This window comes from Ambystoma mexicanum, chromosome 5q (genome assembly GCF_040938575.1).
Source record: "Ambystoma mexicanum isolate Mex_15411 chromosome 5q, UKY_AmexF1_1, whole genome shotgun sequence".
NCBI classification, from domain to species: Eukaryota; Metazoa; Chordata; class Amphibia; order Caudata; family Ambystomatidae; genus Ambystoma; species Ambystoma mexicanum.
In genome coordinates, this window is record NC_090933.1 from 876,884,746 (window position 1) to 876,898,403 (window position 13,658).

The following is a 13,658-nucleotide window of genomic DNA, read 5'->3' on the forward strand; positions in this document are numbered from 1 at the left end:
AAGATTATCAATACTTTGATCTATATCAATATCATCACTGTTATCTACATTTGCTGGGAGAGTAGGCTCCTCTGAACCACTACCCAGACATTGGTTTGTTAACAATCTTTCTATTAGCTCCATTGTCTTGCCTTTAGTCAGGAGATTCTTATGCTTACAGAGAACTCTTAAACAATCAGCAGTTTTTGTAGCAAGGGACTCTGACTATAACTTTCCATAGTTGATCGGTTTAGAAAATAAACTTTTTAGTGCTAAGCGTTGTGGTTAGTTGCACTAAGGTACTTAAAAGCACACTAAAATGTATACTCAATACAAATCCCACCGCTGTACACCAGTGTTAGGCAGAAACTGTGCAGCTGTGCAGTCAGACTTCTCTCAAGAAGAGTTAGGCATTATATAGAGTATACACAATAGGGCAAAAAAATAGAGTAGAACAAGCAAACACTTTTTCCTTTTTAACGAATTATTGGAGTGCCATCTAAGGTTACGCACTCACCTCTGTTTTGCTAATAAGTGGCGTCTTGACCTAGACTTGACGAATATAACTAGGGAGGTGTATATACTTATAGTGACTGTGTTTGAACTTGCTTGATATATTAGTGCCAGTGTATTTTCATAAGTGTGTTTTAAATAAATAATTATATACTTTTAATACCAAAGCTTGTGTCAGTGTTTGCTTTTTCTACTGTATTTTTTTGCCCTATTGTGTATACTCCATATACTGCCTAACTCTTCTTGAGAGAAGTCTGACTGCTCAGCCACAGCTACCAGGTAAATCTGGCTGGTGCAGACTGCTACCAATTGGGTTTACTGCTTACTCATGTGGTCTTAAACTTTTTGCAGTGATCCCTAAGAGAACTGCACAGGTTTCTGCCTAACAGGGAGCTCCACCAGGAGGCCCCTTAGGAGGAGGTATCGCCCTTCTGGGTCCCTCTTGATTGTAATCTGTGTTAGGGGTAGGTTGCGACTGAGAAGGATGGCCACTCGTCTCTTCTTCTGGTTTGCTGAGGCGAAATACCGTTTCAGGTCATTACTGAATTGAATTCGTTTTTCATCGTCTTCAATGAGGTGAGTCTCTTGGAGGCAGGCAATGTCAGGCCCGAGTTGCGCCAGTGTGTGTTCCACTAGTTTTCGCTTCCTTGGGGAATTCAAGCCTTGGACGTTCCAGGTCGTTATCGTAATTGTGTCAGCTTGGGATCCCATCTAAGAGAATGTCGTGCTATGCTCCGGTGTTTCCCTACGAGTCGTCTCCATTCCGTTATGGCTATTTTCCTTTTGTGATGTCTCCACCCCCTCCCCCCGCCCCAAAACGGATAGCAGGACTTCCGGACCAGCCTTCAGCCAACGGGGCAGGCGGCTGATCCAACGCGCCCCTTTGCTGGAGGCAACAGTGCCTCTTGAAATTCCAGTAAAGCAGAGTTGATATATCTCCTGTGTGTCTCTGGGACTCCGGCCCCGGTGCCGTTGTGGGGCCAGCAGTCTCCAGGGGATGGTGTGTAGCGTGATGTGGAGCGACAATCCACAGGTCGTGCGGTTGGGCGGACTGCCCAATTTCTGTTCGGTTTTGGCTAGCTGTGGTCCGCCGGCCCGCTAGCGCTGAGCATGTTCGAATACGGTGTGCCTGTTCAGTTGCTGCTGTTATTGTTTTTGGACGGGGGAACACTGAGTCTGCGGCTACTGTCAACCCTGGTCCATTGGACGGGTGGCTCACGTCTCCGCTCTGCTCAGGTTTGTGTGGTTTGTCTGGTGCCTCTCCAGGGTTCATAAGCGTTCTGCTTCTTTGAGGGAGAGGATGTGGTGTATTCTGCCTTCCCAGTGGAAGAGGAGCGACGTGGGATGCCCCCAACGATATGTGACCTTCCTTTCACAGAGCCATTCTGTTAGTGGTTTCAAGGATTTCCTTTTGGCTAGGGTGGCCACGGATAAGTCTTGATATAGGGAAATCGCTGCATCTCTGAAGAGAATGCAGGGCGACCCTCGGGCTTCTCGTATGATCTCTTTGATTTTGTAGAAGTGGACCCTTGCTAGGACTTCGGTGGGGGGGGGGGGCAGCGCTTGACTTACCTCTAGTTCGGTGGACTCTCGAGTTCAAGCGGAGCTCCGTCTGGAAGGGTTAGGATGAAGCTCAGGAGATCGTTCACATAGGCCCCCAGTTCCTCGTCTGCGACGGCTGTGGGGATTCCACGAAGGCGAATGTTGTCACATCTGGACCTATTTTCAGCGTATTCCTGCTTGATCTCTAGGGCTCCGCATCTGGCCTCTAGCGCCACTAGTCTGTCCGCCCCCTCCCCAATCTCTAAGTTTTGTTCGAATAGAGTGGTTTCGATTTCCTACGTCCTGGTTTCAATCTCCCCCACCTGCTTGTCCAGTGATGCTATCTTGCCTTTTAGTTCTTTGGTCCCTTTTTGATATTCCTTAGTTATGGCCGCCAAAAGATCTTGCAGGTCTCCTTTTGTGATCGCCTGAGTAGACTGGTCGAGGCTCTGTTCTGCGCTCAGTCCCGGGTTTGGGGCTTCGTTGCGCTCCCCTCTTTGTTTTTTCTCCTATCGCAGGCATTAGTAGGGTGGTGATGTCTGGTTGCTTCGTAGGTTTGGTGTTTCTGGACATCCGGCCCGCTTAGTTTTGGAGGCTTTCTCCGGCCAAGCTTTGGGTGCCGATGTCTCAAGCCGTCCCGGTCGGGCGGGTTCCTCCTGGCTCTGGCGTAGTTGGTCGCCTGTCCTGAGGCTCGAGTTTCCTGGGCAGTGTGAGCGGCTGCGTTTAGTGCGGAGGTCCTCTTCTGGTATGTTGTGGGTTAGGGGCACAGGGGGAACCCTGCTTCCGGTGCTGGGTTGAGGCTGCTACGACATTAAGGCAAGCCCTGAGGCCCCCCCGTTTCCCAGCTTCCCCCTTCCTTTCGGGCGAGGTTCTTGGGCCCAGTGGCCGATGGGTCAGCGGGTGTCTTCCGGGCCAGTCCCTTTATTACCTCCCTCTCTTGTACCCCCTCAATGTCCTTTGCTGGTTGCTTGTGGGGGATAAGGGTATGGTCAGCCTTGGTTCGCTATTGCGGAGAGTGTTCAGGGGTGGGTGTTCTCAACGTTGTTTGTAGTCACCCTCGGGCGTGGGGGGGGGCTGGGTTCCCACTCTGGGCCTCTGGGGGCAGGCAATTATGGGTGCGGCATTTGGCGCCCTACCTTGGGCCGCTTCTGCTGGCGTAGTTGGTTTTTTGTTGTGGAGCTCCGAAGTCGCCCCTCCAGTCTCTCTCCACGCCCCGGGCCGCCCAAGGTCTCGGGCTGGGGCAAGGCAGGCGGGTGCTGGATCCGCCTCTGTGGCCCGCTTGGTGCATTGGCTGATTGCAGGCTTTGGCATGCTGGCTGTCGTGTAGCCGCGGTGGTGGTGGGCGATCCGCCCCCGATCTCCTCCAGCCCCTCAGGGGCCTCCTCCGTGTGTGGGTCACGGGCCTCCCCCACTTGTCACGGCTGGCCCGTGCTCTGTGGGTATCCACTGGTGCTGTGCCGGATGGGTCTCACTCCCCCCGTCACCTCTCACCGGCCGCAGGGCTGAGTTCCGGTGCCAGTGGCACAGGCGGCTGCGGGGCTCACCCTCTCCAACTCCCAGAGACACCAAGGTGTGCCGATGGTTTTCGCTGAGTTGGCTATGGAGGTGCTGGGCCGCTCAATCTGGGTCCTTCCCAGCCTCCAGGGGGCCCAGCGCCTCTCCGCCTCCACACCGGATGGGCTCGGGGCTGAAAGTAAAGAGGTCGAGAGACACCAACCAGTCCTGAAGTTGAAGGGGCTGGAGGACTTGAGAAAGAGTAACCATCTTGAACTTGTCCTTCCTGAGGAGCTTGTTCAAACCACGCAAGTCCATGATGGGTCTCAGTCCCCCGTCTTTTTTCGGAATAAAAAAATATGGGGAATACCATCCCTTGTTCCTCTCCGCCACAGGAACCACTTCTATGGCGCCTTTCTGCAGCCGGGACTTGATTTCCTGCGCAAGGAGCAGATCCAGACTCTTCAAAGAGAGATTCCCTGGTGGATTGTCATGAGGCCTCTGCTGAAAAGGAAGACAGTAGCTGTGGGCTATGATCTCCAGAACCCACACATCTGAAGTAATGGCCCGCCATTCTACAAGATGCTGCGCCAGCCTTCCCCCAAACGGCGAACCATGGGACATGGCCTCATGACTGAGCTGAAGCGGCTGCGACAGTGCCTTATGGCAAAGAGGCAACTGCCCGAGCGGCCTTGGCACCTTGAGTACCTTGTTTTCCACCTCTGGTACTCTTACGGTGGCCCCTTTGACTTGCAGCTCCCCTCGATCCACCAAAGGATGAGTAGTATCAAAAGGAACCTCCCGTCAATTGCTGTCCCCTAGGACGAAAAGGCGGAGGTCGGTGAACTGCAGCACTCAACAACTTCGCTGCAGCTTTGGAGGTCTGCAACCTCTCAAGGCTTGTTAGCCTTGCTGCCAAAAAGATGTACACCATCAAAGCGCATGTTGAGATGCTGTGCTTGTAGTCAGGAGCAAACCCCGACTTCCGCAACCACGCAAATCTGCGCATCACGGTGCTCGCCGCCATGGACCGGCTGACACAGTCTGCCATGTCCAAACCCGACTGAACGGATTCACACATGGCATCCTTGCCATCCTGAACAAGGGCAAGAAAACCATCCCGTTCTTCCCCTTCGGGCATATGTTCAGCCTCCAACGACACAATTCCACAGAGTGGAAGGCACACACAGAGTTGGCTCCCTGTAAAGCCATACCCCCTGAAGAAAATACATCCTTTCGCCCAGCCATCAAAACATTTATTGTCCCTATCAGAGGGATGATAGGGTACGACGCCTGCTTTGCCGGGGCCATAGCCGCCTGCACCACCAAACTCTCCGGAGTGGGGTGCGTAGTCAAGTAGCAGGGGTCGCTACTGACTGGACGGTATTTTTTCAGCAACAACTTGCTCACTGCCGGGAGACTCTCCGGAGCAGTCCAAGCCGCTGCCACCCTTCTCTGTAAAGCCGCATGAAATGGCAGCACCGGGTCATTGGGTGGACCTTGGTCAAGGATATCTGTCAGGTCATCCTGCAGAAAATCCACTGGTGGCGCAGATCACCCCAAGTACTCCGTCACCCTCGACATGAGACGCCGGTATGAAGACTCGGCGTGCGTGCCAGGCTTAGGTCTCCGAACTCAACCTCCGGAGAGGTGTCCAGACCACTGGCGTCGTGCAAAGACTGACGCAGGTTTTCCAACTGGCTATGACCAGACAAGAGTTTGTCAGGAACCTCTTCAGGAACCAAACCTTCATCAGACCCTTCATTCACCTCAGAGATGTAATCCAGAGACTGGAATAAATCCCTGGATGAGGGTACAGAAAAAGGCTCAAACACAGGCCTCACTGACTTTTTCAGGGCCTTCCTCGGAGCTTCCACCGCTGCACTGGGTACCTCCGGTAAAGCCTCCACAAAAAGGTGTCTAGGGCTTCGACGGAATCGGCGTCGACGTTGAGCCGATCGCTTCGACACAGGCCTCGAGGGCGGTGCCCCGAGCATGTCCTTCGACGGCCTCGGCGCCGAGAGAGTCCCTCGACGAACATGGCGCCGATGGCGTCGACGTCTTCTTAGAAGACCTCATAGGCTCCGACGGTCTCGAGGGCGTTGAGGACCGGGACCTGGAGCGGGCATGGCTAGAGCGATCTACCTTGTCCGATCAGGACCTCGAAGTCTCCCGATGATCGCGCCGACTGCCCGAGCCCGAAGGCGTGCGAGAGGTGACCCTAGCGCGTTCCTTGCTGGCTTCTCCCGAAGGCTTGGATGGAATGGAGCCCTGCGATTCGAAAATCGCCATCATTTCCTTACGAAATTCGTCCCATTCCGCAGGAGAGGAATGCTTGGTAGGACAAGCTACCGCCGTCTGGTGGAGTCCTCGGACGGGGAAGGCGACCGGTGCCGGCGCTTCCGCGAGTGCCTAGAAGAGGCAGAGGAATGGCGGGAACCACTCCGGGACCGAGAGCCCCTGGACTTACACTGACGCGGAGAGTCGCCCCTCGAATTGTCGGTCGAAAGCCCAGCGGATTTCAACTTTCGGGGTTTGGAAACCCTACCTACAAATAGCTTCTTCTTCCTCTCCTGCAAGGCCTTCGACATCAAAGACTGCCAATCGTCACAGTCATCAGTGGCGTGGTCCTCGCCGTGGCACCAGAGGCAGATGTCGTGCGGGTCCGTAAGCGACATCTTGGAACCACAGTCCCCACACTTCTTGAATCCCGACTGCGGGGTAGAAGACGAAGACAGGATATCTTCACAAACAAATGAAGAACTGATAGAAAACAGAAGAACCGAGGTGCGCCGAGAACTCCGAAGCAAACACGTTTGCGGAAAAAACAGAACTGAGGCTACGGCATCGCGTGTCTATAACATCCGGTGACGTCGGCTCGATGAGGCCCTAGAGGACAGCGTATTGACATCAACGCAGACACCAAAACATTTTCCGAAGCAGCACAGCTGTGGTGATTACTGTCATAGATGTGGAATACGTCGGAGGAACAAATCCCCTTGAAATAAGGGTTTTAAAGATGCAGTTTTGAAATCCAATTCAAAGAATAAAGGTCACAAGGATTCCCCAGAGGCAATGGGAGGAAAGTGAGGAGGTTCTCAAAGGTAAAGAAGGCCTCAGGCTGGACAGGTGTAACCTTCATGTCATTCCTACTGCCTGGTATAGCTTTGTAATGCTTTTGTATTTACCTGATCAGCTTTAACGTAGGAGCTAAGCAGTTCCAGGTTAACATTTGGACCGGGTGCATTGGTTTTTCCAGGGGGAATGAATCTGGACTTTTTTGCTACATTGCCCAGCAATTGACTCGGAGCAGCTGATCTTCTCATACTTTCATGTACCTGGAAGACAGAAGGGACACAAAACTAGAACACATTTTGTATTCATGAGGCTACAATATTACATTAGCTCACAAATACTGACCAATTATTTTGTTTGTGAATATGCATGTTTAAGTTCAAAAAACGTTTTTGGAGGTGTAAAGACGCACAGACAGACTGCACAACATCAGAGGGTTATCCTGCCTGTACCCTGATTGCATGGTTTTCACTGTGGGAGAGAAAAGCTGTGCCCATAAACAAGGTTTCAATTTTGTCAGCGACATCCACAACATCTGTAATTGAATGACCTCCCGCCAAGTTCTCAGAACCCAACCCACACGCGCCCAGCATCCCCTGCACTACAGCAGATTGGTGCTTTTTAAAATCACTGTGTCTTGATACCCCTTCAAGGCGTTTTGCTAGTGGAGATCACCCATGCCCAGGATACATATGATATATAGATATAAACAGATAAACAGATATATTATGCCATCGCACAAGCACATGACTTAGTGAAGGTTAAAATGAATTGTCTATGGAGTTTCAGAAAATAAACTTAACTTTTGAAGCCATGCATGAAAGAAATCTGGAAGAAAAAAAATCTAAGGAGTAGGCTAATTACAAGATGTTCAATGAAAAAACTTTTAAGTGATATTAAAGTGCCGATTTTACACTACAAAACCACTGAAATTCAGCAGGTGCTGGAATCTGTACAACCTTCACCATGAGGCCCCCTGCATTGTGAGGCCCCTAAGCACACTTATGATATCACAAATGATTTCACATATGGCAAAACTTATGGCATGAGAGACATCAATGGTGCAGGAGATCACATGTGCAGGAAAGAGATGTAACATTTGCTGAAATGTTTCTCCATTTGTGACTCATGTAATGTGATTTATGCATTGAAATGCCCTTGCAGACTTTATTATGTTGGTCTTGCTACCCGCAAAAGCAAACTTTTGCTGGACCGAACATAAATCACAAGTGCGGACACAAATTCCAAGATCACCAGTTGCAATGCACTTCAAGGAACAATGCCATACCGTTCCACAGTTAAAATTTGTCGAGAGGGGGCAACATGGGACAACCTTTACACCAACGGGAGATCTTTTGGATTAATGGTCTTTTATCTCAGAGTCCAAAAGGAATGGATGTGGATTTTGATTTAAACTGCTTTATCTAAATTAGCCACATTTTCTATAAGTATTAATCAATAATGGACATTGTATTTACGATAAGACACTCATGAGTTAGGTTACCTTTGATATTATGTAACATAAATTGGGTATGTACAGTTAAGGGACCATACATAGATTTGACATCTATTCTCTTGGCACTTGGGTGAACTAATGGCGCTGAACATGACAGTTTGCCTTCCTTTCAATTTCGGGCGAGTGTAGTACAATGGCTGTGGCCTGTTGATAGACTTCATGCATTTTTTCTGAGTTGAAGATAACTTTGCCGTCTACCTTAGGGCAATTATATTAACATTGATGATATTGTGGGGTTTATATGGGTGGCGCACATGTACATGGGACCCCTTAATATCCTGGGTAGATAGATGGTCAAAGGTTCCTATGTAACTGTAGACATTTCCTCCATTGCTTGTTTCCCCTCACTCAATACTCTTGGAAATCCATATTCACCATTGGAGCTGACTCCTTACAAGATGGGTAAAAGTTTGGCACATTTCACATAAAAGGGAGGGATGCCCTGGCTGCTTTCTGTGTGTCACATGAGGCGCCAGTCTTGATTTCTAGAGAATGATGCCCTATGTTCACACTTTCAGGCGACTGCTTGTGGGAAGTCATAGTTTTTTGAGGTATGTAGTGGGAAGGTGTGGTTGCCCTTTCCAATTGTGGTTACTGTGAGAAACCTGAAGATGTCTCACCCGCTAGTCCCCAGGGATCTGTCTTCCAGGTGGCCAGGACACAGCCATCGCTTTTGGATCCAGTTCCTGGGGGTGGACCAGTGCGGGAGGATCACCTGGGTGAGGGGTCCTCAGGGAGTGGGAGACCCGATGGCAAGACACGGTATTCCCTTCCCTAGAATACCTTTACCCCATCCTACCAGGTAGGATACTTAGGAACTCAAATCCTTCCTCACCCCCTGGTTCCCAACACAAACACTTTCTTACGGATTCTTTGCTGTGAGAGAAAACAGACTAACACCCGAACCGTATACCTGACATGTCCCAATACAATGGTCAGGCAATCCCTGACCATTACACACACACACATGATAAAAGGATAACACACGGATAAAAGGCGGAGCACGAAAGCACACTCTGAGTGAGGCAAAGCACACGAGGAAGCAGCGGTTCCAAGATGGCAGTTTAATACAAGGTGAAAGACGGCAAGACCAAAGAGGAACTTTTCAACGAAAGACTTACTTTCAGGGATCTTCATGAATAGGAAACGTAAGACAAGGAATCGAAGCTGAAGGACGTTGCATGGGGCGCCATAAGTGCCCAGGACCCTCCCGCGTCAAAAGTCAAGGCGGGGAGAATCATGTGCCTTTGTGGTACTGTCCTTGGCTCCCACAACAAAGCAGCGCCAGTGAAGTCGGCACAGCCAGTGAGTGGAGGAGAACAATACCAGACCGGTCTGTGTTGAAGCCAAGGTTGCAAGCAGCAACATTGTATAATGAAAGGAGAAGAGAACAGTGTATGGAGCGTATGTGGCAAGAGACGCAAACACAGTTAATGATTGGATGAGTGGTTGAACTTTGAAGCCAAGATACGATACTGTAAACATAAACAGAGTGCTTCGGCACCACGTGGGTGCTCATTCAAAAATCTCTGTTCGGTATCGAGCTGAAAGGTGGCAAGTGTGAAGAGTGATAAAGAATTGTGAAATCGAAGTGGTCCTGCAATGGATCAAGTGAAACCCGTGCACATTCGAAAGTCTTCGATAGTTGATGAAAGCATAAAGAAAGTTGGTCCGAACCGGAGGAGGGAGATCAGTCTGCAAAGCTTCTGGTTAAAGCTAGTTTGTATAAAGTTATGAACTTTGTGTTAAAAAGAATCTGAGCCCAACTGAGGGGGATCCGAGATCTGAGCCCGGCTGAGGGGGATCCGAGATCTGAGCCCAGCTGAGGGGGATCCGGGGTGAACCATCAGTCACCTGAGAAAGAATACCCTACGAAGAATTAGATGCACAAATAGTGTACGAACATTGTAGTGAAAGGATCTGAGCCCAGCTGAGGGGGATCCGAGGTGAATAGCGAATCGCCTAAAGAACTGGAGTACTTGCGATCACCTGAAGAAGAAAATAACTTATTGTTTCTTTGTTTCACCAGGCCCTCTGAAGAGACTTTGAAGGGAAAAGAAAATTGGATACGGAAGGCCCTGATGCTTACGTCTTTAACTGTATCCTTGTACTAGAGAAGCCAGAGACTGTGCTAAGCTCAAGTGTACTGCCTTGTCCCGTACTGCAAACATGGTGAAGAGCATCCAGACACATTTTGTGAACACTTTTCTTTTTCGTAACATTATTTCCCACACTATTTGTATTTAGAGGTAGGGATTGGCAATAGGTTGATTAGTATAGGCCCTTTTATTTTGTCACGACACTACGAGGACTGCGCCATTATTATTTGATGGTCATAGCTTGTTCCCATCTGTAGATTTAGGATTACATAGGCATTTTACAAACCCTTTTTGAAGTTCAAAAAGCACCAGTAAACTGTGGTCGCTTGTGTCTGTCTTACTGTTGATACCATGCCTTCCTTACAGTAGTTATTGTGTATGAAGGGAAGCCTTCAATGGGTATTCATCTCCTTTCAGAGCAAGTGAGAAACTAGTGTATACACACCACTTGTAGCGGAAGGTACTTTACTTGCTTTAATTCAGCGTGGGATTACCTTGGCGATCATGGTTTTCTTCGTAGGCAATACTGGACCTTTAATATACACTGCTTTTCCGACAGGGTTTTTGTCGATTGGGCATCTTTGGAATATTTTTAAAGCGGGGGCATACACACCTTGTGGAGTTGAAGGTACCTCACGTTTTCTTGTTTTGTTTGTTGTCACCTTGGAGCTAATGGCACTTTTGAGTGGGATATTAGTTCTGAACTATACACTTCGTTTGCACTCGTTTTACCACCCGAATGGTCACATTTTTTAATAAAGAATTTTAATTTCCTCTATGCGACAACGTTTACCTGAAGGGTTGATTACTCGAGTTTGCAGCACTGTTTATTTCGGTTGATCAGGTCACGAGAATCTTTGAATTCAGGAGGGCTATGTTTGTATAATGCTTCCTGATGAAGGGGTTTTGATTGCCCTCTTTTGAATGGACGCTATTGTTTATACATGTGGCATTACATGACAAATTATGTTTTACTATTTGTCTGAATCGCTCATGCTTTGGATTGCACACTTTTTGTATATTTAGAGTGGCTTGTCTATATGTAACTGACCACATTGTGCTAGATTATGTTACATTCTTTGACAACATTTAAATCTTTTGTAGGCGTTTGATTGCTATTATGATTATCTTGCGAGATATTTAGATTGTGTTCCTTTTTCATTAAATTTGTGAACCTTTTTTGGCCTGCCATTATTCATTGTGCGGTTGGTTCTAGGCAATCTGCAGTAGCTGGACAATTATGACGCTTTACAAGTGCCAATAGTTTTCTTTCTGGCCGACTAGCGATGGCCTTCAGCCAGGGACTGTGGTCATGGCCGAACATGTTGCATATTTTGAGGTTTCACTAGCTATGCCCTTTGCCTATGGCCTCTGTATGTGTTGCACCAATCTTTTTCTCTTGGGCCCGCTAGCCATGGCACACCATTAATTCCATTGCCCCGGTCCAGTAGATTTAAAACTTGTTTTTTCTAACTCCTTATTTCCGTGATAATTTCCAATAACAGAAATTCCTGCGGCAGAGTGGCAGTTTGCCGAATCCTGCAATAACGGGAAACATTTCTCAAAATTAAAACATTTCACGTCCTCCTCACAGGCATTCAACATTTGTCCCCCTTTTTTCCAGGTGTCCTCACTCTACTCAATTGCCTTTTCCCCTCCCTAACCCTCGCCCATTACCCCCAATCACTGATTGCTTCATGTGATGCATTTATTTCTGAGTGCGTCTTCCGGCTTTGCCGCTATAATCTCGTGAAATTCTCGCAGTCATCCCGGAGATACTGAAAATGTTCTACCCCTAACTGGCTCCCCAAACCACCCCCAAATCCCCAACTTCAAATGGTGTCTTCTTTCCCACCCCAGGCCTCTAGCCTGATGTGACTGCTATTGGTATTTATATGGCGTCTACAGTCAGGCCATCAAATCACTGTTCAAAACAATCTGTGTTCCCTTAGCAGGGGAGTTTTGAGTCTCTGTCCGATGTCGAGAACGTCATTAGACTCTGGAAGCTCGCTGGATTCATTACAAAGTTTGGGCCAAATCAGCCCAGCGGTTTTCGCGCTACGGCTGTTCAAAATCTTTTTCTCTATGAGAAAATGAATGGAAGTAGGCAGAAAACTGTGTTTTTATATGTTTTCTTGATAACTTTCATTTTATTTTTGACAAATTCTTTAAAAGAAATTACAGTTTAGGGGGTCCTTTGACAAACCTTTGGTTTAGAACATTTCATCCAAATCCATCCAGCAAGTCAAACGTTATTAGCCTCTCTCGGCCATTCTGCAGCAAAGCACCAAGACCACTATAAAGTATTAAAGGCGCAGGGGGAAACTCTGTTCTTTGTACAATATTAAAAAAAATACTGGACGGATTTAGCTCAAACCAAGCAAGGAAATTAAGACAACACTTTGTGCCCAAATTGTTTCTCATTTGGTCCAAATCGGCCCAGCGTTTTCACACAACGGCTGTTCATAAACTACTCTTTTCCTCTATGGGAAAATGAATGGGCTGAAAACTGAAATTGTTGTTTTCTGAATAACCTTAATTTTATAACTTAATGATCGCTAAATATGCAGTTTGGGGGGCCTTGACAAACTTTTCGCCTTGAATATTGCATCCAAATCCATACAGCAAGTCAAGATATATTAGTAATAGAATTTTGGGAAAGATTTGCTGCTTTTTAATTTCTGAAAAGCCCCTCAGCCTCTCTGCTGCAATCCACCATGGGAGATATACCTATAATTTTGGGGAAAGGGAGCATTACTGGACAGAATAACCGCAGACCCTTCCCAGAAATCGAGTCAACACTTTGTGCCCAAGTTATTTCGTACCTGGTCCAATTCCATCAGTGGTTTTTACTATGCCCTGTGTAGAAATTTGAACTTTCTCGCTATGGGGAAATGAAGGGAGTAGGCCGAAAACAGTATTTATTTTGCTTAAATAACTTTTCCCAAAATGTCCAGTCTGTGAGAGCCAGGCCAGTGACAAATGTTTTTGTTTGCAAAATATCGGCCAAATCCAATTTTCAAGTTTCATATGGAACTTGATACTGCTATAGTGCAGCGACACCCGCACCATAGTATACATATATATCAAAGAGTTTCTAAACCATTTTGTGAAGAACCCGATTGGTCCAATGGCCTTTCCTGCTTTTTAGGTTGACAGTGATTTGTTGCGCGGTTTAAGTTTGCTGGAATGTATAGATTATATCATACAATATCGATGATGCACACGTCATAGTAATACGAGTTAAAGTTTCTGACCCTACGAATACCCAACATCAAATTATTAATTCAAGTGACCATTATTTTGCCGTGCAAAGTAGCGATTATTCCATTTTAGTTTTATACACAATTTGACCCTGTGCCCATTACTGACAAGCACAGTTGCAAATGTTCGGTTCCGGGAGCTTCATACTTTTGTGTTTAAACAAGTTGTGTGTATAT

General features: G+C 47.7%; 1 protein-coding gene across 3 annotated transcripts in view; it reads right to left on the minus strand.

The window, feature by feature from the left end:
• RAD54B (RAD54 homolog B) overlaps positions 1-13,658 on the minus strand; it is a 1,336,679-nt gene that overhangs the window by 1,200,330 nt on the left and 122,691 nt on the right. For all 3 annotated transcript variants that reach the window (XM_069621363.1, XM_069621365.1, XM_069621364.1), the window contains exon 2: positions 6,717-6,866. In XM_069621363.1, coding sequence (XP_069477464.1) covers positions 6,717-6,854 — 138 coding nt within the window. In that variant the 5' untranslated portion in view covers positions 6,855-6,866. The remainder of the gene's footprint in view (positions 1-6,716; positions 6,867-13,658) is intronic.